Source organism: Falco naumanni, chromosome 3 (genome assembly GCF_017639655.2).
Source record: "Falco naumanni isolate bFalNau1 chromosome 3, bFalNau1.pat, whole genome shotgun sequence".
Lineage (NCBI taxonomy): Eukaryota > Metazoa > Chordata > Aves > Falconiformes > Falconidae > Falco > Falco naumanni.
In genome coordinates, this window is record NC_054056.1 from 78,341,070 (window position 1) to 78,366,555 (window position 25,486).

Here is a 25,486-nt window from a genome sequence, read left to right on the forward strand (position 1 = left end):
AGTCCATTTCAACATAAAATCATAGCTCAAGATGGCTTAAATTAAGTGCCATAACTTTGCAGTGAAACAGACTTAAGAGTGTATATACACAGTCCCCATGCCATCTGCACCACCAGCAGCCTCCAGACGAGGTGCGGGAAGTACTGAATCCAGCAGCTAGATCTGCACAGGCCTTGTACCTTTCTCCTCTCAACAACTGACCTCAAGTCCTTCCATGCACTATCACTGAGGGTCTCCCCTGGATGCCTGCCCCTCCCAATACCGTGAAATACAAATTTCACTTCTGCTCTACCCTTTTTCTAGTTGCTACTCTGGAAACATTCTTCAGTAAGTTGACTGAACTACCAGCCCTGCCAGGCACCCTTTCCCTTCTCAAGTCATCTTCTAGGGTAAAAGTAGTATTGGTTAAAATCACATCATTCTTTTTAGAATACCTTGAGCATTTCATAGCCTCAGTACTGAGGTTTTTAAAAGCGTGATATCTCTCACACAAATGTACTCTAAGCAATGATTTTAAGCAGAAGGATACCATGCAGAGGTGATAAATTCCAACACAGAAATAAAGATCAATCATGAGTCATTTGGAAAACTTAGCTTCTACCAAACACATTAGGTTAATTATAAGAACTTATTATTTTTAACATAGGAGTAAAACAACCAAAACAATGCTTAACTCAAGAAAAAAAGAGAAAAAGAGGCAAACAACCAAAAAACCCAAGTCAACACAAAAGAACACAAATTATTCTAAAGAATGTAACCAGAATATTAATCCAGGAGAAAGGGAATAACTTCAAGAATTCAGCATTTAAACATTAAAAAAGTAATTATTTTATATTATTCACAAACATTAGAACTTCACAATATAGAAACTGGTATGCTTACCTAGCATACGAATGTACAATGCAGTCTGATCAGAGCTGTCATAGGAAATTGCTCCACGTCTCTGAAAAAAAAAAACAAAACAACAACCAAACACCAAGGTATATTTTATGCAAGTTACAACTGAATATTTTTTAATTCTAAATGAAAATAAAGTATCAATTGTCCACTTCCAATTTAACTCAAAATTAATTTTGGACATTTGAGCAAATATATATATATATTGAGTTCATTTTAGGAAGGGACAAAAGAAGGACAGGAATTGGTAGTTAGGAGATTATGAAAAACAGGTCTAGAGCGTGGAAAAAATAATTGCCCCTAAATTTCTTTCCAGATGCTCCTCAATAATTCATCACAATAAAAGACACAGAACAAGATCAAGCTGACAAAACCACGCTCCTTAGCCTTCTAGATTTACTTGTATCTATGGGGTATTTCCATCTTTCAAAGCCAAAAGTGGTTTTAAAAGAAGTAAAAGAACTCAAATGACACCATTACTGCAGTCCTAGGAATTCAACCTATATTCTGCAAAGGCAGGACTCTGCTGTCTCATGCTACTTTCATTCCACCCAGTACTTTCTGTAGGCAAATCAAGGTACCACTGAAGCAGGATGTAACACAAAGGTATTTTAAAGAAAATAAGCAAGTGGTATTTCACATTTGATGATAGAAGCCTGAAAGAGTCATCACACCATCTATGCATGACAGTGAGATACACCCATACAGGCTGTATTTCTTACCTACACAAAATACGCATGTTCCATACACACTCAGCTAATGCGATAGTTATAATCCAGGAAGTCTCGCACAAGTGTGGTGAACTGGTCCTTTAACAGCTAAAAACTGGAGGAACGTTGTCAGTCACAATGCTGGCATCACAGAGTCTTAAAAGCTTGGCACAACCTAGCACCCAGCCCCACGCCTTGCCTTTACTGTACTTTCAACATCTGCCACTTCCTAGGGCCTTCACTAATGCTATTTTTTAACCCTAGGATCAGAGAATCACCCTCACAATCAGACTTCAACTTGACAGTTCACAACACTTGTTTTTTTAAAGAAACAAGATTTCTTGTGTGCATTAAAAACTACAAAGACCTTTCCTTATCCACCACACTTATTTACGATGAGGACAGTGAAGTCCTCAGTGTCACAAAGGGTTATCACATCCCTTTGAGAGCTTCAGATAAAAGCCAACCTGAAGGTGAACATAGTCACCCATTTCTTACCCTCTGTGTAGCAGGAGCAACACTACACCAGGGACACACAACAAAAATGTGCAAGTTCAAAAGATGGGAAACCAAACCATGTTAGGAAATGGGACATAAACACAGATGTTGGCTATTGAAAAGAAGGAATTCTAGAAGAAAAGAGATAAATTACTTGGAAGGGTAAAAAAGTAAAATTGCTTCTACACATCTATCTACACAACAAATTGAATGTATGCAAAAGGACTAAAGATTAATAACCTCCATCAGCATGATTTGTACAACTGATGTGCGAAGACTCCAAAACCAGAAGTTACACTGAATTGTTTTAATATTTTTCATGTTAAAACAAAAAAGAAAACCTTACACTTGAAGTCTGAGAAGTTTTTCTGAAGGTAAGCTTAACATTTAACTACAGAAATTACCAAAGACCTAGCTTCAAATGGGGTCCGATTACAGTAGCTGTTGTAAAGACTACAAGTTCCGAGCTCCCTGTACAGCACTTCTATGTTATCTTGGCTTTTGTTCTGTATTTCCTTGGAAGATCATAAACCATGTAAATAAACCTTTCCTCAAAATATGTTCGTACAGTATTTCTCTCAGCAATACGCCTGTACTGATGGGAAAGGCAGCAATACAACTCATCAGCCAGAAAGTGATGTTGATTTCCCAGTAATATTTTCAAATTTCTTCATATAACCTACCTTTGAATTTCAGCAAATCTCAGCTGAATGTATTTTCAGTAGCTTGGAACATTTCATATCACTGGCTAGGCAAAATCAGTGATGTAATTTAGTGCTAACTTGCAATTTGCACCTGTCTATCACAGATTTCTGGACATGTCCAGTACAGTTCTGTAACCTAATACAGGAGAAAGCCAAGCACACATGCAGCTAGAAGAACCATGCCCAACTGGAGCATTAGTCTCCGAGAAGGAAAACAATATGTAAAAATTTACTGAAAAATAAATCCTTTTGATATGTTGATTCTAAAATAGTACTTGGGTCTCTAAAATCTAAAATATTCTTTACTAGATAAAGCAGTACATCCATGTACGATATGAAACAGAAAGCACATTTTTAAAAACATAAACTGGTTGCTTATACAAGTAAGTGATTTCGTTCTACAAGGACTTTGGAAGATCTCACAGGTATCTCTGAACAAGTAAATCTTTTAAAACTGCCATTCAAAATTTGGTTTCCTAAAGAAAGGGACAACTTGTTGTGTAAACCTTACTAATACTTCACTAGGAGGAAGACAGTTTCAGCTAATTTTGCTAAAAGGGTAGAGGTCTTAAAGATACTTAATTCCTTGAAATTTGTTAAATAAAACAGGTAAGAGGAAGACACTTCTTTGCAAGTTCCACCAAGGGACAGATACAGGCTAGGTGATGAGCGGTCAGACCTCATACCTTTAGACCAGGCAAATAAGTGAGATATAGATAGTTAGGCGCCCTGTAGTGGACAGAGGCAGGAGGGAGCTAATGGTACAGAGGTTTTTAGCAACATGTGATAGGTAGGTAAATTAAATAATAATTATATGCTCATCCAGCCACAGATTGCTTTGTGTCAGCTTATGTTGCAAATGGGTAACAGACTGTGTACCACAGGTTGAGGTATATCACCTATTTTTCCACTCCAAATAATACTGTCAAGAGTACTTGTTATACAACCCCCTACACTATTCCAGAAAAATGCAAGGAAAAAAGCAACAACAACAAAAGAAGTAGTAATCTAATCTACCCTGCATGTAGCTCTTTAAGATACTCTGCCCAGGTTCCACTTTTTAAATACAGCAAACAAAGACCAGATCTAATGCATGGGCTTCTACTGAAATGTGAACTGTCATGTGCAGCAAATTTGCAAGTAGAAAGGCAAATGGGTCTTGAACTAAAGTTTCTGTAAAGCACTCAACAGCTCAAACAATTTAATCACCAGGATTCTACCCTTGTTGACCACCAAGAACACCTCCTCCCTCATTGCTAATCGAAGGCCCACTCTCTTTAGCCTATGCTAAGACATCAAGACTATACCCACACTAAAAATTTACCTTAATTACACAGTTCAGATGACTGTAGCATACACTGTATCAGCCTACAGAAACATTGGCTAAAAACTTCACGGACAGAGCCTGACTTCCAGCACTTTAAAAGATCATGTTATTGTTAATATTTTTAACTCATTTAGCATAAAATTTTATTTCTAGATCTCTGCCACCTCTTTGGTTCACCTGAAGCTTTCTATCTGTTAATAACCACGAAGCACTGAACAGATAAAATAGAGCATTTAATAACCAGAAGCCAAAGAACTCCTTGACCCTCTGTACAAGTCTCAAACAAACAAGCACCGTTCCAACAGAACTACTAGTGCTCAAACTGAAGACAATCCTGATGTCTTTAGGCAGGTTACCTTTTCAAGTACAAGGACAGCTTGGTCCAGTGGGAATGTCTGCTGGACTCCAAGTAATTCAACAAATTCCACAAATTATCAAGTGATGTTCTCAACTACTCCACTCCTTTACAGACATGATCACAGCCATTTGAACTGGGTGGGCTGTTTTGCTTCAGCAGTGAAGACAGATGTTAAAAAGGTAACTGAGAAGGATTCTGCCCTGCCCCCCCCCACTGGATTTCAACTTTGAAAACCTCACCTTAAATTTCCGTTTCATATTAGTATCATTTAATCTTCCAATGGGCAATAAAGAAAAGCTTCCACTTCTCCTCTCGTCACATCTTTGTAGAGTTAATGGAAGAAGTTCAAAGTAAAGTGAAAGATCCATTAATCCTTCAAGAACACCACCACCACAAGAACTCCCTAAAATCAGGTGAAGAGAGTATCTACCAGAAAATAGATTTAAATCAGATCTTTCTGAAAATCTTTTCACAAGAGTACAGGAAGTTAAAAGCCATGCAATGAGAATGACACGCCAAAAGAGCACAGACACATCTTCAAAGGGAAACTGCTTCAGTGATGCTGGAGAGTACAGCATACACATGTACACTTGGAAACACAGCACCTGCTGCTGTTTGTGCCAAACAAATGTTTCCATTGATGTATCAGTTTTATCACAAGGACTTCCCAATCCTATTCAGAGCAGAGCACCAGCATTAGCGTTGGGCACTTCGTTGTGGGGAGCGCCAGCTAGCCAGCTTTCTGACTGTCAAGAGAAACAACTGCTGGTCTCATTCTGTAACAACAGAAAGAAACCGGTAGAACTGTTGGCCTTCCAAATTCGGTACCTCCCATGAGAAATAACTATCTATGCTTTCTGATGGAGTACACAGCCTTCATTTTGCAAATCAGCTGTTTATTGAAGCAGCTGGGAAATAAAAGCCAGAGGACAGCAACACAGATGGCCAGGTATTTTTACCTACTTGGTGTTCCTGCCCAAGTTACTTGCCCAACAATCAGAGGACTATTTTCAGAAAGAGAAATTGAGAACAAGTTTGGAGAAGTTGTTATATCATGGCAAGTGCAATTTACTGGTTATGCTTGCCTCAAAAACACACACTTGGAAACTAAGATTCTAAGACAGTTTATCAACTAGAACGACAAACTAGACTGGATTATTGATTTCAAAAGAGAGACTATCACGTATCATAATTCTTAAGAATTATTCCAAGTAATTAAATAAAAATCCATGCTAATATAAGATTTTCAGTTTTCCACAAGGCATCACCAAGTTTTTAACTACTAAAGCACTGGAAAATGTTCTTTTGAAGCACTTAAACTGTCATTGAACTCTGGCAAGCCACTGCAAAATGGTCCTACTACTATTTTCTAAATATTTCACTGGACTTCAAAGTACTATTTTGAAAGTTTATCAAACCATTGATAAGAAAATTTAATTTCAGGAAGGCAATACTAATTAGCAATAACACACACACACCCTTCAAATACCCGCACTTAGTATTTTCTTCCATATAAGCTGTTTCACATGATCATCTCCCAAGACAGCAATCATTTATAAACTTGGACACTGTTTGAATGACAGTTATCGATGTTAGCAATACATACATCTAACAAGCATCTGTAAGGTATTTTCTCTTATACATCTCAGATGTATATCAAGTGGCAACATAAGATTTACTTAAAAACTTCAAGATTTAACAAAAATATATAAAAACTTGAAAATTGATCAGAAAAGAAAGTATAGTAAAAAAACCATAAATGATTGACTTCAGCAAAGAGAAATACACAGGGGTATTGCCTTTAGAAACTAAATCAGATGGCAGAGGACACAAAACCAATAGAAAAATAGGATAATTGGATGTACACACAAGAAGTAATTCTTCAAAAGTAACAACCATTACCACATTTTAAAAGACAACCATAAACAGCAAGAGGTTTTTATGCTTAACCGTATTCCAGCTACCTGGAATTCCTATTTCTCCCACCTTAACAGAATCTTTGACCAAGCTGAATTACAGACTTAAGCAGGCTTTTCATGTCAAATTTCAGAAAATCAGCAATTCAACAGTTATCTGTAAAATGTGGATGATGTACTAAGCTGGCACACTGGCCATACAACTTTGGTATTTAGGATCTCCCTTGAATCACAAACAAACATCCATTCCAGGGTATCCTGGTCTTTTTCTTGATGTGACAAAAGTTATCACAAGTGCTAGCAACTACAGCTGACCATTTTTGTTTTTATTAATTTAGAACTGTGTTACTGACAATAACCAAAGAGTACAGGCATGAATACCTGATGAAGCTTGTTTTCACAAGTTCGAATTCATATGTGTTAATACGTAAATTAATAATTAATTAATAACATACAAAAATGTTAAAACTGTTTATTAATAAGAAATATCTATCTATAGATAAAGGCATGAACTCTGATTTCCCCCTCTCCCCCAGTTCCCCCTCGTTCTCTCCAATGATTCTGGCCCTCCTTTACAATCCTTAACTTATTTATTCCTCCTTTTGATATTAATTCCAGGTTAGGCAGCGAGCCATAGTGAGAAGAGCCTGGTCTCATCTCCAGCCACCAATCCCACCCATATTTACTAATACAATAAACATTACGGGGATATTACATTCTTTAGAATGAGAGCACAGGAACTCCTAATTTTGTCTAACATTAGCATACATTTCCAAAACACAGGCATCTATAATGGAAAGGTTACACAGCAAGTGAAGTAGCCAGTATTTCACCTAAGCAAACAAAACTGGTATTTCCACTCCCTTAACCCTGAAATCAACAATACAAAAAGGATATACTGTCCAGGAAGCAAAATACGCTAATTTGTATTATTTTCACTATGTTTAAAATTGTTTTTCCTTATTTTCACAAAGTCTTTAAAGCACTATAAAATTGAAGATCTGTTAGTAAAGGAGGCAAGTAAGCCCCTGCCATTCAGAAGCCATTCCAGATTACTTTTCCCGTCTCCTAACTGGCACTGCTACAAACACAGTCTTCCCACTTCAAGGCAGACAAAAGTCGAAAGCTATGAAATCATGTATGAACACTTAACAAACACAATCTTAAACGATGAATGATGTGTTTCCAAAACAGATTAGATTTTAAAAAGAAAAATAAGTACTCATGAAGTTCTTAATAACTTGTTTTCTCCCAGGCTACTTATAAACCCAGTTACTCAAAACAGAGTAAGATGGCCTACCTTAGCAGTAATCCATTTGATAAGGATCAGAGCTAAACACCAGATCAATGCAATTCCCATTGGATCACCCCGAAGACCTGAAGCATAATCTCCTCCCCGATCCCCGCCAGTGCCGAAAGCTGTGTGAGGAGGGTTTAACAGCCTGAGAAGTAGCGCGCAGTGGTAAGGCACAAGGCAGGCAGGCAGGGGCTGCCCGCACTGCCAACAGCTGCGCCAAGGCTGCAGTCACCTGACAGCCCCAGCAATTTGCTCCGCGTGAGCAACGCTGCCCTGTACGCCTTGCTGCCAACTACATACTCAACGAGAAAGTTTTACAACTAGAGGACACAGCAAGCAGTAAAATCTTACCAAACCCTACAGACACACTAAAGAAAATGAAAAACCACAATTACGTGCTTTTATAACACATACTGTAATACAGCAAAGCATGCCACTCTACAGGATCAAACTCTAGCACCCAAACCACCTGAGCTAATTCAAGATACTGCCTTGCCTTTAAATGCTACGAAGAGGTGGTTTCCAGCAGATTTCACCACAGCTGATATTCACAAATTCCTTTTATCTCTGCCACCTGGAGAACTGCTATGAACTAACTTCAAAATCGTGTATCAAGGTTGCTTTTATAGCAACATACTATAAATAATGCTAATGTAAGAATAACAACACACTGAATACATGCAATCACTGAAATCAATCATGGCTCTCTGATCTCTTCTTTTGTCCAGTAAATACTAAGCCATCCTTCATGCTACCTTTCTAGCCACACACACTCATGCCTGAACTGGCATGTTGCTTCTGTTTATTGCTCCAAGGGTTGAACTTGCCTACAATCCCCCTCGAACCGCCTCCAGCACTTTTCAGAGTTGGAAAGCAGACTAACTTCCTCTAAGAGTACTGATTATGCAGCCAATCTTATATACTTGGTGCAGCTTTGAGATTCATTTTAATTTTTGTCATTTTAAGCTGACAAAGATGTTTCATTTCAGAAATACAAAGGAATCTCAAATAGTTTGTAAAGCAAGTAGCTACAGAGGGGGGGAAAGGAACAGAGTGTGAGATATGGATGAGTTTTCAAAGCATGAAATTTAATAATTGAAAACTATATGAAGATTCTGCTCTTCCTGTAATTATTATAAGATCATATTGCAAATTCCAGTATGTGCTCAAAATACGAAAGTTCGCACAGATTACTGAAGGAGTAACTTTAGCACTGAGAAATTAATTTCCTCCTATCTACAACAAAAGGGGACGCATACCACAGCGGATGTTTACTGAATAAAGAAGACTAACTGGGACAGGGCTTTTTTTATAATAGGGCCCTTTTTATATTGATTCCCAATATCTGTGTTGGCTTTTAAGCTATAATCATGGTCTCTGCACCAGCTGCAGGTTGCTACATCACCATTCCATTCCAAACACTTACCTCCTGCTCTCTCCCCTCCCCAGGCCCCTGAAAACCAATCAGATCAAAAACACAGGCAGGAACATTCAGAATAGACCTTTTGGTACCTCACTTAATGAATACAGCACTTATCTAAAGGTCTGTCAAGTTCCACCCGAAATACAAACTGTCACACAGTCAGACCTAAAAACATTACCGTCTCCAAACACTTGACAAGGTTAAGACATCCTGACAATTAGTCATCATCAGTCTGATACTACTTTAAAAACAAACCAACCCACAATAAATGGCATTAGGCTATATGTGCATTAACAGTTTGGCACAACTGGAGCAGATGAACACACAGCTGCAGCTGCTAAGGTCTTTACACCTATACTCTATAAAGCCCAGGAGGGGTTTTTTTGGAGGCTGTACTTACTCAAACTTCCTGAAACAGACCCTACCACAGGAGGTTCAAAGTTGCCAAAAATGACTGATAACTAGTCAAACCTCTACAACCCTATCAAGGATTAGAGTACATTTGGTGAGTGCAAAGGGTAGAGTGGCTTAGTTTCTTTTGAAAGGAGTCTAGTTAGCACATACCAAAACCACTCTGGAAAACAAACAAATGGGCATGATAAACTGGGACAATGAGGTGATTTGCTTCAAGACTGAAGTCTCCTCCACATAAAACTAACACAAATAGCCTTATGCTCTTTGAAAGGTCAAGCGTTTCTCTGTCACCATTATTTTCAATCCTTGATCAGTCTTCTCTGTTTTCCTGTCTCAAAACACATAAAGTGTGCGGATGGTCTTAGCTCAAGTGCATGGAGCAAGTCTTTCTTCCACCCACTGATATCAGAAACACATTATCTTAGAAAACACAGGAATACAAAGTAATCACCCTTTCCTCTTTTGTCTTCCAATACTAAGTGGTTTCATTAATTAGCCACCCCTCTTCCTCAAAGTTTTCCTTAAAACTATTGTCTCATACAGAATTTAATACCAGAACACAGGAATAAAAATATTTGCCCATCTGTTAAGCACTACTACAGCATTATTTGTTTTAACTATGGCTTGGAAATGGAAGGACTGTTTCAGATACAGGATTCTGAATTTGGAGACAGAGGAAGACCAAAAAGCACACTAGTTTGTATGATAGTGTAAGAAATCAACAAAGAAACTTAAGCTGCTTCTTTTGCAGAAAGTACTGCTTTGAATAACCCCATTAACAATTTTAAGGTAAAGGTGAAGTGTTGTTTTATAAGCATATGAAAGAAATCATTCAAGGTCATAAACCCTCCAATACAAGACTCCATAAAAATGAGTAGTACTAAATTCGCTGTGTGGTAACACACCACCTATTATACTACCTAAGTTCTGGAAGTGCAGTCAGTGGGCCTTGGGCTGTGGTCATTACCACCCATTTCAGCTTCATCTTAACGTGAAGGAACACAGCAAAAAGAACAGCTATCATACACTGCATTTTTTGTCTTTAGAAATTATGGAAGTTCCTCAGGTTGTTTTTCTTCCCTGGTTTTTAGCAGAATCTTTTTCAGTTTTTCTCAAATTCATTTTCTCAATGCTGCAGAGATATTATGTTTGATAAGGCAAGATTTCCAGTATTTAACACTCATACACGCAAGTCATAGCGTACAAGTCATCATCTTAGTTCCTCTGTCCTTACCATCAGCTCAAGTGTACAAGTGCAATTGCTGTCTCTATTTCCAAAGAAACAAATATCCCAATGACTTCAACGTAAACTTAGTGATATGCAGCATTGTAGATGCATCTAAGCAGTCAAAGGCGTGTACTGCTACAATTTTTGTATTTGCCGAGTCAACCTTTCTGTGTAGCTCCTAATAAGACAAGAACTCATTATCAATACAGCAGAAAGTACCTGGGGTCTTGCAAGTTATTACAAAGATTCCACTATGGAATTTGCTAATGATACCAGTTTGCTTTCATTGTGAAACTGGCATCACATGGGACCAACTCCTACTGATTCAAAGTAGCTCTCCATTAATATGCCATGACGATTTGCAAGGATTCAATTACTTCCATATACACTCCTAGAGATCTGCAAGGCTCCACACGGAAACCCATTATTTCCTGTTAGCATATACTCTGTTATTTGCAGTACCAACTACAGGATTCTAGTTCTACTTGTGTATTTCTCAATACCCATCTGTTCCAATCCTCCTCTTTTTTTTTTTTTTAAATAAATTTCAGCAGCCCTGAATAATGACTCAGTGTTGCTTACAGACCTCAGTAACTACTACATGTACAGAAGTGTCTTAAAAAGCTCCACCCACCCCCCAACAAGAATTTAAACACCACCTACAGGAAATCCAAAGCTGAAGCAACAGCACCATATTTCACAGACATTATGATGCTCCTGTTCAAATGCAGCCAGACTTCACAAATCTCCATCACCACATGAGTTTTTATACAGATGTTTGAGGCCTGTTGCTAATCACTCCTACTTGCCAGAATGACCTGATTTCACATGCATGCACTTGCACACCTGGCCCAGAAATGAGATATCCATGGAGTCTTTTTTGCCCCTTCAAACAACCCCCTTCCAGAACAGGCACAGAACAGTGGCTTGTGGCACGCTGATTTCTAGGATATACTCCTGACTGACATATTACTTATTATGGACCATTCAGGAACTTAGCCATATTTATATTAACTACATATAAAGACGGCAGAGGAATAAGCGTATCATTTACCAATTTGTCAGCACATAGTAAAGCAAAAAAAGCCCAAAAAATAAACACCAAAAAAAGCAAACATGAAAAGTTAGACAGCAAAATTCACCTTCCTTAGCACACAAATAAACATTACTACCTAACTCATTGCAACTAAACTCAAAAGGCTGGCTGATCTAAAACTAAGGGCTCAGAACTCCAGAACATGAACTTCCAAAGCCAAGGACTGCTATAAATCCAGAAGGCAGAATTTAACAATTTCCTTATAAGACCACTTTTAATTATTAGAAATCTTCCATTTCAGTCTTCAATAAGACAGAAAAAGAACAAACCTTGCTTAGAAAAGGATCCAATCTCAATGAATGAAAGGAAGCCAATAGTCTGTATTTCCATACCACCACTCATTCACCAGCTACACTAATGCAGCAATAGAAAACTATCAGGATCATCCTATATGCACTGCATTTCCAAAAGGGGTAAGAGGCATTCTATATTTTATAAACAAATCACATAAATCTTTGCCAAAGCAAGCACGTTACTAAATGTAGCATTTTCCCAATGACTGTTTTTAACCTTTCATCTCATTTGCTCAACATCATGTTTATGCAGGTTAATAGAAACGGCCATGTAACACCGAAAAAGTGATTTGGCAAAAAAGCATTTATCTTAGTTGGGGAGGTGGATAAGAAGGCATTTTTAATTTCCTTGTACAAATTAAGCATCTAGAAATAGATTACTGTTTTCTAAAATGCTTCTTTTGCAATACAAATTAAAATACTCTCAGTGCTTCTGTCATATCCTGAGCTTTAGTTAATCTGGTGATTTGTTTTACCTAACATAGTAAATTTCAGAGTTTCTACAAAGAACATGCCATTATACACTTAAAGGATCTATACTGGATCATTTGTCAGTGTGCCAGTTTGCACCAGATAAAGCTTGTTCTTATGAAAATGTATCTAGCCAAAGAAGAAGTTCTACAACGCAGTATTTTGTCTCAGTTTTTTCCAGACACCCATTTTCTGAGACTGCTTACTTACTATTGCATTTTAGGGCTTTGTTTAAATCCACAGAACATAGATTTCTGCTTCTCTCCAGAGAAGAGATGTTGGCAAGAAGCTATACTCCACTTCTACCAAATCCTCTTTAAAGAAAGAAAAAAAATATTAAAAAGCGAGGATGGCAGTCTACAAACACATATTTGTCATTTGTTATTTAGGAAATATTTATTTTTCAACTTTCAGTCATAGTGAAGCTTGTTACCTTTGACAGAGAACCATTTTAACATGGTTGTACATGCTTCAACCAGGGCTGGTCTACATCAGCCTCTGTCTGTCCACACCTATTTGCAGATACTGCCATCTGCTCATTCACAATAGGTCTGTAGCACAGCAAGAAAGTGGACCAGTTTTAGAGTTCATCATGAATGCCTTCATCCATGATTTTGAAGAGTTAAAAAGTGGTACCATTGTTATAAGACAGAGCACCATCAGGGCCTCAGACTACAATCCATTCAGTAAAGATAAACTGTTCTGAAGGTGAGATGCAAGAAGTTGAGGTTTACAAGTTACTGTATTTCACTTATTAAACACACTTTCAACAAAGATTGAATGGTATACTGGAAGCAAATAAAGAGTAATTTCAATTCCCACACACTTCACATGTTGCAAGTAACCTGGCTATGTAAGTAAGAACAGATGAACAGTGATGTATGACAAGAAAAGCTACCAATGTTTTAGACTTCGTAATAAAACATTGATGTTCTATTTCTAAAGTATACCCTTTGAACAGTAAACGACTGTCTTACGATTAACTGGAAACCTAAGTAAAAACCATTGAGGTTCAATCTCACAGAAAGACATGACAAAACTGTCAGCTAATCACCATATCCAGAAAAGGAAGTTACAGGAATTTGTCACAATAGTTGCATCTTCTAATTCTCCATAAATTATCTACAGAAGATATAAAGGATGCAAGAAGTTTGTCCTCTGAATTCAAGGCTTACGCTTTTTTCCTTGGAGAGAAGCTTCTCCGGTAACTTTCATTCTTATACGAACGTAATAGCTCACCTTCGCAGCTTCACAGCTCCTAGAAGCTTGTGTGGGGAAAGAGGGAGCACAGGAATCAATCGGGGCCTCCCCAGACAGCAGCTGTATATATGAATTTCCAGATGTGCCTGTCTAGCTCATGAATCCAAAGACAATAGCAACGCAGTGCAATGAATGAAGGCTAAAAAGCATGGGGGCAGGGTACAATGTGAGCTGTTCCTTTTCACTTGCTCCCTGGCTTATCTCTATTCAGACATGAAAACGGATCAGAAATTAATAGATTGAATAAATAAATAAACAAACAAAGAGTTTCTGTTTGGCTCCTAAGTGACAGGTAATCCCCCATAAATATAATGTCTCACCTCCCTCTAAGCCTAAAACACATATGACTGCCTGGTTCCTGACTAGCAAGTCTTCCCTACTCCAGCACTGCTAAAAGATACATTTAACCCCTTCTTAAAGAGTAGTTTACACAAAATTTAAAAATTTACATCTATTGAGACTCCCCAGGCAACACAGCTTCCATTTATTATAAGCAGGTATTTATGCAAGGATTTTAGATGTAATTGTCAAATTCTATTTAAAAAAAAATAATTAAGAGTTCCCACAGAAAAAACACATTTCAGCATTTCCCTAGGCACACAGGCATATGCTGAAGCACCAAAAATATGCTCAACATTAAAAAGGCAGTAATAAAATCATCTTTGTTTCTGGCTCCTTGCTAGCCATCACATGAAAATACTATGTTGTCAAAAAAGGTTAAATTTCAAGGGAAGAGCCAGAAGTTTCACGTTAATAAATTAAGCAGAGATGGCAACAGAACATCTGAAATAAATCAAACCTAGCTTTTGTTTTCCTACTCTGTGATCACTTCCGCTAAACTAACTGAAGCATCTGCTGTCAAATCCAGAAATCAATATAGCATTTTATTGATAATATATTGGCATTACAAATGTGAATAATAGTTAACTTAAATAGTCATCACAGAGTTTATAATGGTTAAAGAAATTCAAACAAAGATCACATTGGCTGTGCATTTCACAGAAAAGCAAAGCACGAAACTAAGCAGCAACACAGCATCTGAAATACAAAAAAAGGTTGAGAGAAGTTACATTGGCCAACTACACTCAACTTCTTTCGCCTCAAAAATCTAATGTTTCAAGCTTCACCACCACCACCCCCTAAAAAAACAAACAAAAAAAACCACCCACAAACAAACATTACCAGACCTACACTTTCTGCTACAACATTCTTTCCAGAGAAAATTCATCTGGACACTAATCTGCAGTAAAGACTTATTTCAGAACTTGCTTATGCACCATACACAAAAATGCTTGTAGTCTCCCATGCATTTTCACAAGAACTAATTAAACCTATACCCATTAAGGTTAAGCTGACCAATTTCAACTGAACTGGTTAAGCAGACCAATTTCAGCTGAACTACTTAAACTTGGAAAGGCTCTAATGAGATGGCAAACTGAAAACCCTGGCCTTCCAAATGCCACCATTCAATACGTGCCATTGCAACACGTTCCCTCACTTTCCAGGTGTATAACTATCAGCTTTCCACCTTTTATTTTATTGAGCTACCAATACAACCCTGTCTTATGCACTTTCAAATTCTCCTTCTCTGACCTGTAGCAGATGCAAATTCCTTATAGCGAATGCTTTAAAAACTTACTACTGAAGTTTAACAAAATTATTTTCATGCAGAATTGGTATTTTAGACACACATTTTTAAAACATGCAGTTATTGCCTTCCATTAATATTCTCTTAGCACATGGGTGCCAGCAAAAGATGCATCCAAAAACTTTTCATCAAAAACCTAATCTATTTTTTTCAGCATCTCTCTCACTATAAAGCTGACCCAGTAACAGAGAGAGCTTTTCAGCAGCGTTGTGGCTTATGCCTGCAGGTGTTAAACTGAAAAAGCGAGCTGTGTTTGACACCGAAAAGGTTGTTCAGCCTTCTATTACAGAGATATCAGCAATGGAATTTTTCTTGGCTACAAAGAAAGAGGTTGTTAGTTTTGTTTGTTGGGGTTTTTTTAAATACATCAGTACTAAGGAAGAGGTAGCTGACAAAGGAAAAGAATTACAAGCTCAAAACAAGTATAAAAAGATTCCCAGGCAAAAAATTCTATATGACTGCAATATCCTGTTAGGGGGAGTCTGGGAAGAAGGTATGGAAACAGGCATACAAATAAAGTGTTCTATTAATGCATTAATACATTTTTTTATACACTTCACAGCTGACACATTGACATAAAAAAAGGTGGAAAGCTAGCAGAAAAAAGTTTAGGGACTTCAACTGCAACTAATATCTTTCTACAGCCTTCTCAAGAATACAATTTCCCTGTAGAGACTTCTCATCATTCAACCTGAGTGTGCATTTTATCACATTTACAACATTCCGAGACCTCCAACAATTAAAACCCACTTTCAAGTAATTTTTCTTAGAGGGATTTCACAGCAGCATACCTCAAATTTAGTTACTTCAAAAATGGAATACAAGATGCTATTTTCATTGTCAAGCCTTAACATTAAACAGAAATTGAATTTAAGAATCTAGCATAAAGAAGTTGTATCAATAGGATTTAAAAGGTTTACATTTGTAAAATTAAGTTCTGTTTCCAGTTAACCTGCAGAGATGCTGAAAAAAGCCACACAATTATTACATTGTTTCTTAAAGAAGCACGAATTGTAGCAGTACCAACAAGAATGTTTATCTCTGAAGCTCCTTGCCACCCACTGGACACCTGTCAGTCTTGGCACTGGCCTTTATGTGCCCATGTAAAGAAGATTTTGCATGGCATAGCCCTCTCTTGACCAAATTAGGCTAACCTCATCTGCATTGACATCAGTGCCTACAATTTTGGAATCTCATCGACAGAAATAGCTTTATCACAGGGCCCAGCATACAAATTAAGCATCTGTATAGGGCATGCTGAACTTGTGGAAGTGATGAAAAGCTGTAGTGGAAAAATCTTAGCATACACTTTGAAGCTCTATCTAATTAAGGCAACAGTTAGCTACTTCGGGTGAATTAATTATTTGAAATCTTGAGTTTAGTCCGTTTGCAGTATTCTCTACACACAAGCTAGCGTTAAAACCTTTCATTTTAACCGAGAACCCTGAACAGTAGTAGTTCAGCTTAGTACATTTGAAATAATTTAGTATTTCGGGTATCTAGAAATCATACAAATTTTTATTACCAGATCCCAGTTTTGTCTTCAAATTCAGTGTTACTAATCATCCCATTGTTCTGTGAGAAGCAATTCTGGCTTGCTACAGGATTATTTCCAGTACTAAATTTGTGCTGTCTGTGCACAGCAAACTAAGAATACCAAGAGACAATTAATTTCATTAAAGTTATATGACTGAGGCAGTAAGAGAAAAGTCTAATATATTGGATCATCATTTCCTTATGAATGTAGTGATCTAATTTTATAGAGGGACTTTTGGAAAGAAGCAGAATGACAAAACAATTAAGCTACAAAAGCAACCTCTGAAACACATTTGGAAACGAGGGAAGAGAAAGAGGAGTAACTTGCATGACTGTAGCATAATTCCAGGTTCCTCATCACTCTGTCAGAGCTGGGAGTTTACAGATCAAAAGGCATACAGCACTGCTTGCCCCATTCTCCAAGGAAAGGAGGATCTGCTGTCAGTTACTTCTCCCAATAAGATGGAAGACAGACGTGAGCCTCGATATAATTAAAGCCTTTCTCACCTTATAAAGGAATTTTAAGACTTATGAAAATATAGACTAGCACATAGAACTAAAGATCAGAACAAAAGAATAACAGAAAACACTAAAAACATTCTTTGCTTTAAAATAAGTTACTGAATATGGATGGCATTGCTCCTGAAGGGAACAGTACTGGAAGCGCTGAGCCTATGCCCAAAGACTTAGCTAGAATAAATAGAAAGAAATGCAACCCAGCCTGTAGTTCAAGATCCCTGTTTTTTGGGGGGAGTGATAGGAGAAGCCAACCTGCGACATACGCAGCACAGCCTTGCTTCCCATGCTATAAATCAGTCTACCCCCCAACACAATTACCAATTTTTTCCTTATTGTTTCCTACACAAAATTACAAATTGCCCTCATACTTCTAACCATAATATTCCACATGTAATTGAACAACTCACTTTCATCATACTGTCCTCTCTTTTGTATCACAGCCCACCAAATAATAGTGTAGAACAGGAAAAGAAAGGTAGCACATACTGTGGCTGACCCATCAGCCTGGTCAAGGTCTTCTTGCATGCCATGCCAGAGGACTTCTGGACATCACTGGTGAAAAGCTTAACTCTTGGTCTTTCATTTACTTTCCAAGTTGTGAAGAGCAAAAACTTCTCAAATCCTGAAAACAGACTGGTTTTCAACACTGAACTTTCATTCTGCTTTGAGAGGTATGAGTATTTCTATCGAGTAATTTCTATTTCTTTCAAGAAAGTTTCAGACATGTCCTTCTAGAGAAGTGATAAGAGACATTTTGGAAAATATCCTGCACTGAAAGATATTCATAGTAATAAATTGTTAGCCAACAGTAAGCTGTTTATAGCCCATACTTATGATGTCCTTAATTTTAATCTCACCACAAAAAATTACAAAAAAAAAAAAGAGTGAATGCGATGCATCTTAACTGAACTCTCTTACATCATGTACTTTTTGGTTTTTTAATAGACCAGGAGTAAGATTCCATGCTGGTTTTTCACAGAGCTCCCAAGTCAATTTATGCACACAGGTTGTTGCTCCCATAATTAAGCCATAATTCTTTACGTGCAAAGAAAAGGGAAAGGTCTGAAATAGCAATAGGCTTCATGTATTGTCAAGTACTCAAACTCCAAAGGCAGAATTAATTTTCTCAGCGGCTTCTCTAAAGCACTCATCAAAAATACCAGGGCACTTCACAAGTACCCATCTTCAAAACCTCAGCCCAGCACAAAGAGATCAGAGCCCAAACACCAGTTTTTCTGGGCACCCAATTTAACGCTGCTAGAATTGTATTATTCTGGAGTTTTTTAACCACATACAGACCTCATGTAAGTATAGCTCCCTGGCCTGAGCTTTTTCCTATGTTGGGAGTGGGTGGAGGAGAGGAAGAGGTCAGGAAAGACAAATCAGGCTGCAAGATCTCACATCAAGCACTTAAGTGAGAAGCATACAGTCATGATCTACGAAAAGCTTGATTTACGTGTCTGCGCTAATAAGCAATTACAAGATGGAAGCATGAGAAAAATCTTTTTCTCCAGAATGGCATTTAACTGCCTTATATAAGTACACACAATCCTCCATTATTCTTAGACAAAAAAACACAAGGAATGGTTATAACACTTCTCATAACACAAGCAAGTACATTTTGTGCAATAGAGGAGGCAGAGATTTCCTGGAAAATATTAACAAAATTAAAACCTCACAATGGATCAATATAAGGATGTTAACATGGAATGCACAGGCAATCCAAATGTGTATTTTCTAAATGCTGTGCTTGTCTATAGAATTACATCCATAAGGGAAGAACATTGTTGTGTCACAGTTTGTCTTCTTTAAAAAACAAACAAACAAACCAAAAAACCAAAAAACTAAAACCACACAAATAAAAACACAACAAACCAAAAAAAAAAAAGAAAGCAAACCAACCAAACTATGAAATTCTAGCAGGTCAGAACATACTTTACCCACATAACTTCCTAAAGAAGTTAAAACCTTTAGATTCAACTCAGAGGCCCCTTCTGCTATGTTAAGAAATAAATTACTTGCATAGCTCATCACTTTTAACAGTACGAAACAAATTACAAATCTACTTTAAAAATTAAAAAATTGAAAGTGTATCCCAAGCAACGGAGCATTAAATCTTTAGAGATATACAAATACACTCAGCATAAAAGCTGTATTTGGAAACAAATGCACAAATATAAAGCAATCATTCTTAAACAGCAAGTACCAACTTTTTACAGAAAGCAGTACAATGCAAAAAATAGTTATGTACTTTTTATCCTTCTAGATCCAAGCTACTTACACTTTTCCCTGAAGAACTGAACTTTCTACACTGTTTTGGCTGCTTCTACTATCTACAAACCCAAAAGTTCAATAAAAATTTTTACCCCCCCCCGGGTTTAGGACTTGTCCAAAGTTGCTTCCTCAGGCAGGTTAGTTGAGCACACAATGCCTACTAGAGTTGTAAGTGGTATAGTAATCAGGGCTAGGTGTGGACAGGGTGTTTGCCATAAAGCAATCTGCCCTTAGTGATAAGAATAAATTTTCAAACACACAGTTCAAGTCAAAATGCCTTTGAACCTGAAAATTTCCATGTTGTAGAAAGCTTTGAACAGGTTAGCCACAAGAGCACAGCAGAGTGCTCAAGAGCCTCCTAAGAATCTTTGCAATAATTACAATGAGACTAAACATTGCTATAATTAAGTTTCCTTGTTTAATAAAAATAATTGTTTAATGTTTTAAACTGCTCTGTACCTGTGGATGTTATCCGAAAAACCGACGCCTCTCATCATCAGGTTATGGCTTGTGTTTAGTGGTACAAGACTACTATCACAAGTACTTCAAGGATCACCTAGAACCAAAGATTGCTATGCTTTCTGTTACAGTTTGCATGTGTGGCATACAACATCCAGAGCTGGCACTGACTTGAACCTCAATGTATTGACATTGTTAGGTCTTTTTATTCCCTAATTTAGCAAAAAGAGGTTTCAATACAACAACACTTGACATTCAAGGAATAGGGAGAAGTACAACTAAAGCTGAACTCCTTTCCTGGCTCCAGCCTCCCACATATCCATGGACATACATTACAGGAGGTTCACCACCCTTCAGATACACACCTTTCAGCCTTCTATCAAGGTATGCCTTGCCCTAAGGCAATATATATTATTCCATACGTGTCGTGAAGAAGTGGGATAAGCTCATACAAATACAGGCTCCTGAAATAAGACACTGGAGTCAAAAACTTAATGTTTTGCAAGAAGGCATCTATTATTATACGTTGGACTAGAACACAGAAAGACAGCTTTGAAATCAGAACTTTAACTTCTTCAAGGCTTAGAAAGGTAAGTCTCTTGTTGCATTGAAAAAAAACATTTATGTTTAAAAAACAGTATACAGCTGTGAAGCACTCAGGATAAATCTGTTTGCATCAAAATAGTACATCTTCATGTTAATACTATAGCATTTTCCTTTTTTGTAGAAAAGGAATAGACACTTCTAGAAGCTAAAAAATTTCTTTGAACGCAAAATTATAAAGGTCACAAAAATACCCCCTCCCAAAACCAGTTGAAGGGACAATAAGCTATTTTCCACTGGCAGATAAGATTAGCTGGATATTCTCGTGATATTTTCACAGAAATCATTTCATATAAAATGGAATTCCATATGCAACAATAAGCAAGTAGCTTATCAGCCCTCAACCCCTTCCTCTCTCTAAGTCAAACCCCTCAAAAGGGGAATTTAACTTTTATTCTATAACAAATATATTTTACCTTTTTTTTTTTTTTTTACTTTACTTATTTTACCTTAATTTTCATCCTGACAAACTCACCTGACTGATTACTTTGGCATTTCCCCCGCCCCCCGCCCCCAACTTTTATGGTTGATTTCTGTGCAACAGTGAGATTCTTCTTTTAAAATTGAAAGGGTGGTGATTTCTACAACTGCCAGTATTTTTGTTATTTCAAGTATACAGAAGGGTTAAAATGTAAGAAACCCAATGAACAACTGAATTGAAAGCCCCTGTTGCACTTCAGATGAGACTAAAAATAGGTGAGAAAGTTCAACATCAGAGCAGTTTATCATACTTGCCTGCACTTAAGACAGAAAAAAAAATGGGAGGCGGGAAAGGTCTGAAAAAATTTTTAAGATAGAAATAAAAATGTTCAAGAAACCATATTTGGGGTTGATTTTTTCCACTCACGTTACATCATCATTTCACAGAGGTTTGGTTACTCAGTTTCAACTTCAATAGGTTTCACTTCCTATCTTTTTCTTGCACTAGCCAAAGTACAACCAACCCACAAATTTCTGAAGCCCAAGAAGCAGGACCCATTCAGCAGTGCTACTTAGTTACTCCTACCTTTTAGCTTCCCTGCTGCAGTGAAACTGGTTTTAAGAAGGTCTGGAAACTGTTCAGGAAACCAGACAGTAAGTTCATTAACCAAAAGTTTAAAAGATGGGAGGCTGGGGAAACCCACCTCAGGCTTGGAAGGAGGCATAAAAGCTCTCCTGAAATAAGATAAGCAAACATTTTACAAGTCAGAAAAGTAATACAACTCTTTGCAGGAGCTGGGAGAAAAGAAGTGACTGAATTCATGAATCTATAAATGTACACAGTAAGTGTACCCTAAGAAAATAGAAGACAACATCCACGGGTTTTTCTTTAACTGCCACTCGTGACAACTAACTGCAGGTAGGAGCTGAGCCTCACCACCACCAAATTAATCCAGAAGAAACCTGGGCTCCGCTTCTGCTTCACAGTTCACACAGAGAGGGAACTAAAAGAGAGGCCAGGTATATTCTTGCCTCTCTCAACAAACAGCAAGTAGACTGTTTTTCCCCCATTGCCTGACAGTTTCCATTTTGGACTGCATATGCAATAGCACATCTATGAACTACACCTGTTTGGATAAAGTTATTTAAAAGTAACCTATCCAATTCCCCTAATGCCAGATACCTGGAAATCCTTCAGAGAGCAACTTGGTATCACACATAGCATATCAGCACTTTCTGAGCACTGAGATCGTTTGGTATGATGAAGTCTAGAACAGACACAGTAAGGTTATGAATAGGGGAACAGCCTACACATATGCACTAAATTTGTGCATGTCAAAGCATGCTACGCATGTGCAGAAGGCTCCTCAGATTCCTAACCACTTTCTCCAATAGAGAATACTAGGTGACTCATTTCCTTGATGTGCACACGCATCATTTCACTGCAGGTAAGAGACCTTTTCTTTTTGAACTGCAGGTGTCAAACTCCATCAGACCAAATCAGCATCATACCAGTGGCATCCCTTGAAATGATAACAGTGCTGCTAATAATTACTTGGCATATCTGATACCAATCCACACTCCTGAAACAAATTATTTTGAGAGGGAGAGGGAGACAATCTGGCTTTCTAGAATAACATTTTTCATTTCTGTACCTATGGTCAAAACTGACAAGGCAAGCTACCAAAAAGTATACAGCACCAAAAGCATCAAAACATCATCAGATCAGGAAAGAAAAGAAATTAGTAACTAGAAACAATGCACAATGTCAACCATTACAGACTCCTATCTTAAGCTTTACAAATAGCCAAAAACTGTAATACACCTAAAATGGCCTATCAATTCTGTAATTATCATCAATGAAGTAACAAGCCTGTTATACCTGTTGATATAAAAGGCTAATTCACTTCCTATAAAGACAGTTTAATCTTTAACAGCATTGATAAAACCATCTTCACTACAGTGATAAAACTATATTTACTCCTTTGATACAGATGCCTTCTAAATCTACAAACCCTCCTCAGGTATGCCATGAATATTTTTTTTCCTTGTACCCCTATCCCGACTCCAGAGAGTATCAACAGCCTGCAACTTAATGTGTCTGTCACAATGAAGGTCTCTAGGATATCAAGGATGCCAGATTCTGGATCTGTGTGATGATGACTTTATATTAGCTTCTTTATTGTGCTAGTAGAACAGCCTGTCTGTTGATGGAACTAAAACCATTAATCTACACAAGAAGTTTTTCGTAACAGTACAGAAGAAATGTACTCAGCATTAGCTGGTGAGGCTCTTTCCATCCCTGAGCAGATCCTCAAACTCTCTTAAAAATTCTCTATCAAGAGACTGCTTTCAGGAACAGCACCAACCCACCACGCCAAAATACTATCAGAACAATATACTTGGTTATAATATAACAGCCAAGATAAAAATCTATTTTAGAAAGCATAGAACACGTGAAAACATAATAATCACCCACCAATTTTATGATGCAACATCTATCAATGTCTATAATTTTAGAGACAGTAAATAAGCCTTTCAATTTCACTTTTTCCACCAACAGAAAAACACTAACCAAAGTTAATTGTTACAGAAATACTGAGAATTGGATCCAAAACGTTAAAGAGTTACTGAAAACATTAAATCCTTAAATGGAAGCTGAAAACCGAGGGGCAGAATAAAAAAAAAAGCCTCCACTAATAAGAACAAAAGCCTGGGAACAAAAAATTTGTGTATTCCAATAGCTGTAATTATGATGCTTCGCCTATTGTACTTGAATGAAAAAACAGGATAGAAAAAAAAAATATTTGCAGCGATGCACAAAGCATTTTTCTAATAGATTGTTTAAGTCAATACTCTCTGCAAATAATAATTAATGTATCGTACTTGTGTAACAGTTATGTGAACTTGGAAGCACTGAGAGAGTAAAAAAATATTCAAGTTGCAACTAGAGTTGTTTGCATTTGTCAGTACAGATACAGCTTCTGGAGTGCCGCTCAGCAAGCTTTCAATGCCCAGCCATGCCTATATTCCAGGTAACACCAAGGCAGCTAGTATTGCCCATAAAATCAGTTACTTTGCTTTTGCAAACAAAAAACACAGACCCATCAAAAAAATGCCTAGCAGTTCACCTCAGAAGAAAATGACATATATTTTTCACTTCATCTGCATACCCTGAAACCTGTTTGCAGAAAAAGACCCAATATTGAAAACATTCTGTAGGTCTCACCTTCCAGAAGGGAACTTAATCACCAGCTTCTTCAGCTGTCATTCTTTCTGTTTAGTTTCTTATAACCACACTTTCCTTGCCAATATGTAAGGTACCACAAGTTAAGTAACTGACATCATTTCCAAAGACAAATCACCTAGATGGCCGGACAAAGCTGATTTAAGAAGATAGAGTACAGCCATACCAACTTCATTTGAATGCGTGGGAAGAACTGACGTTGGTGCCAACACATTTGTGTAATGTGGTCCCGGCAGATGTTCAAATGCTTTGAGTTGTCAGCTGGCTTTGGAGATACATATCACAAAGCAGACTGGCAATTTAAAGAACCCTCCAGGTGGTGTTATGTGGATTTTAACATGGCAAGACACCTTGAGAAACATGCTGGGATATCCACCTTATAGAACAGAAAAGTTTTAAAAACCTCAATGACACATTCCACCATGGGCTAATTAGAATTAATTTGTGCCCCATGGCCTCAAAAGCTGCTCTTAGAATACTTAAAACTCCTTAATCATCCTCAAGAAGGCATCCTTTTGCCATAATATGGTCTTTGATTGCAGGACAATTTAAAGTAGCAAATGTGAAAATTCTTAATTCCAAATCTTGCCCATCCACACATAACATTTTTAAATTACTATTTCTTGCTAAAGCGCGTGCCTGCATATGTGTGCCTGACCGAATGAATGCATGATCTAGTCTGTCCCTTTACTGGCAACCAAAAGCAGCAGAGGGCTACACTTGGGCCACCTTTTGTACCCTTACAAGGAATCAAAGGACAAGCCAAAAGCATGCATAGTTCTTAAATACCACTATATAGAACTCCTATCTCAAATATTTGAAAAATCTACACAAGAACACCACCACCACCCATATTTTTTTTCCTTTTAAATTACAGGTTCTGCTATG

The 25,486-nt window shown here is 37.5% G+C and overlaps 1 protein-coding gene across 3 annotated transcripts in view; it reads right to left on the bottom strand.

Moving 5' to 3' along the window:
- Positions 1–25,486, bottom strand: part of PDE7A (phosphodiesterase 7A) — a 77,410-nt gene that overhangs the window by 36,601 nt on the left and 15,323 nt on the right. For all 3 annotated transcript variants that reach the window (XM_040588939.1, XM_040588940.1, XM_040588938.1), the window contains exon 2: positions 883–943. In XM_040588939.1, the coding sequence (XP_040444873.1) occupies positions 883–943 (61 nt within the window). The remainder of the gene's footprint in view (positions 1–882; positions 944–25,486) is intronic.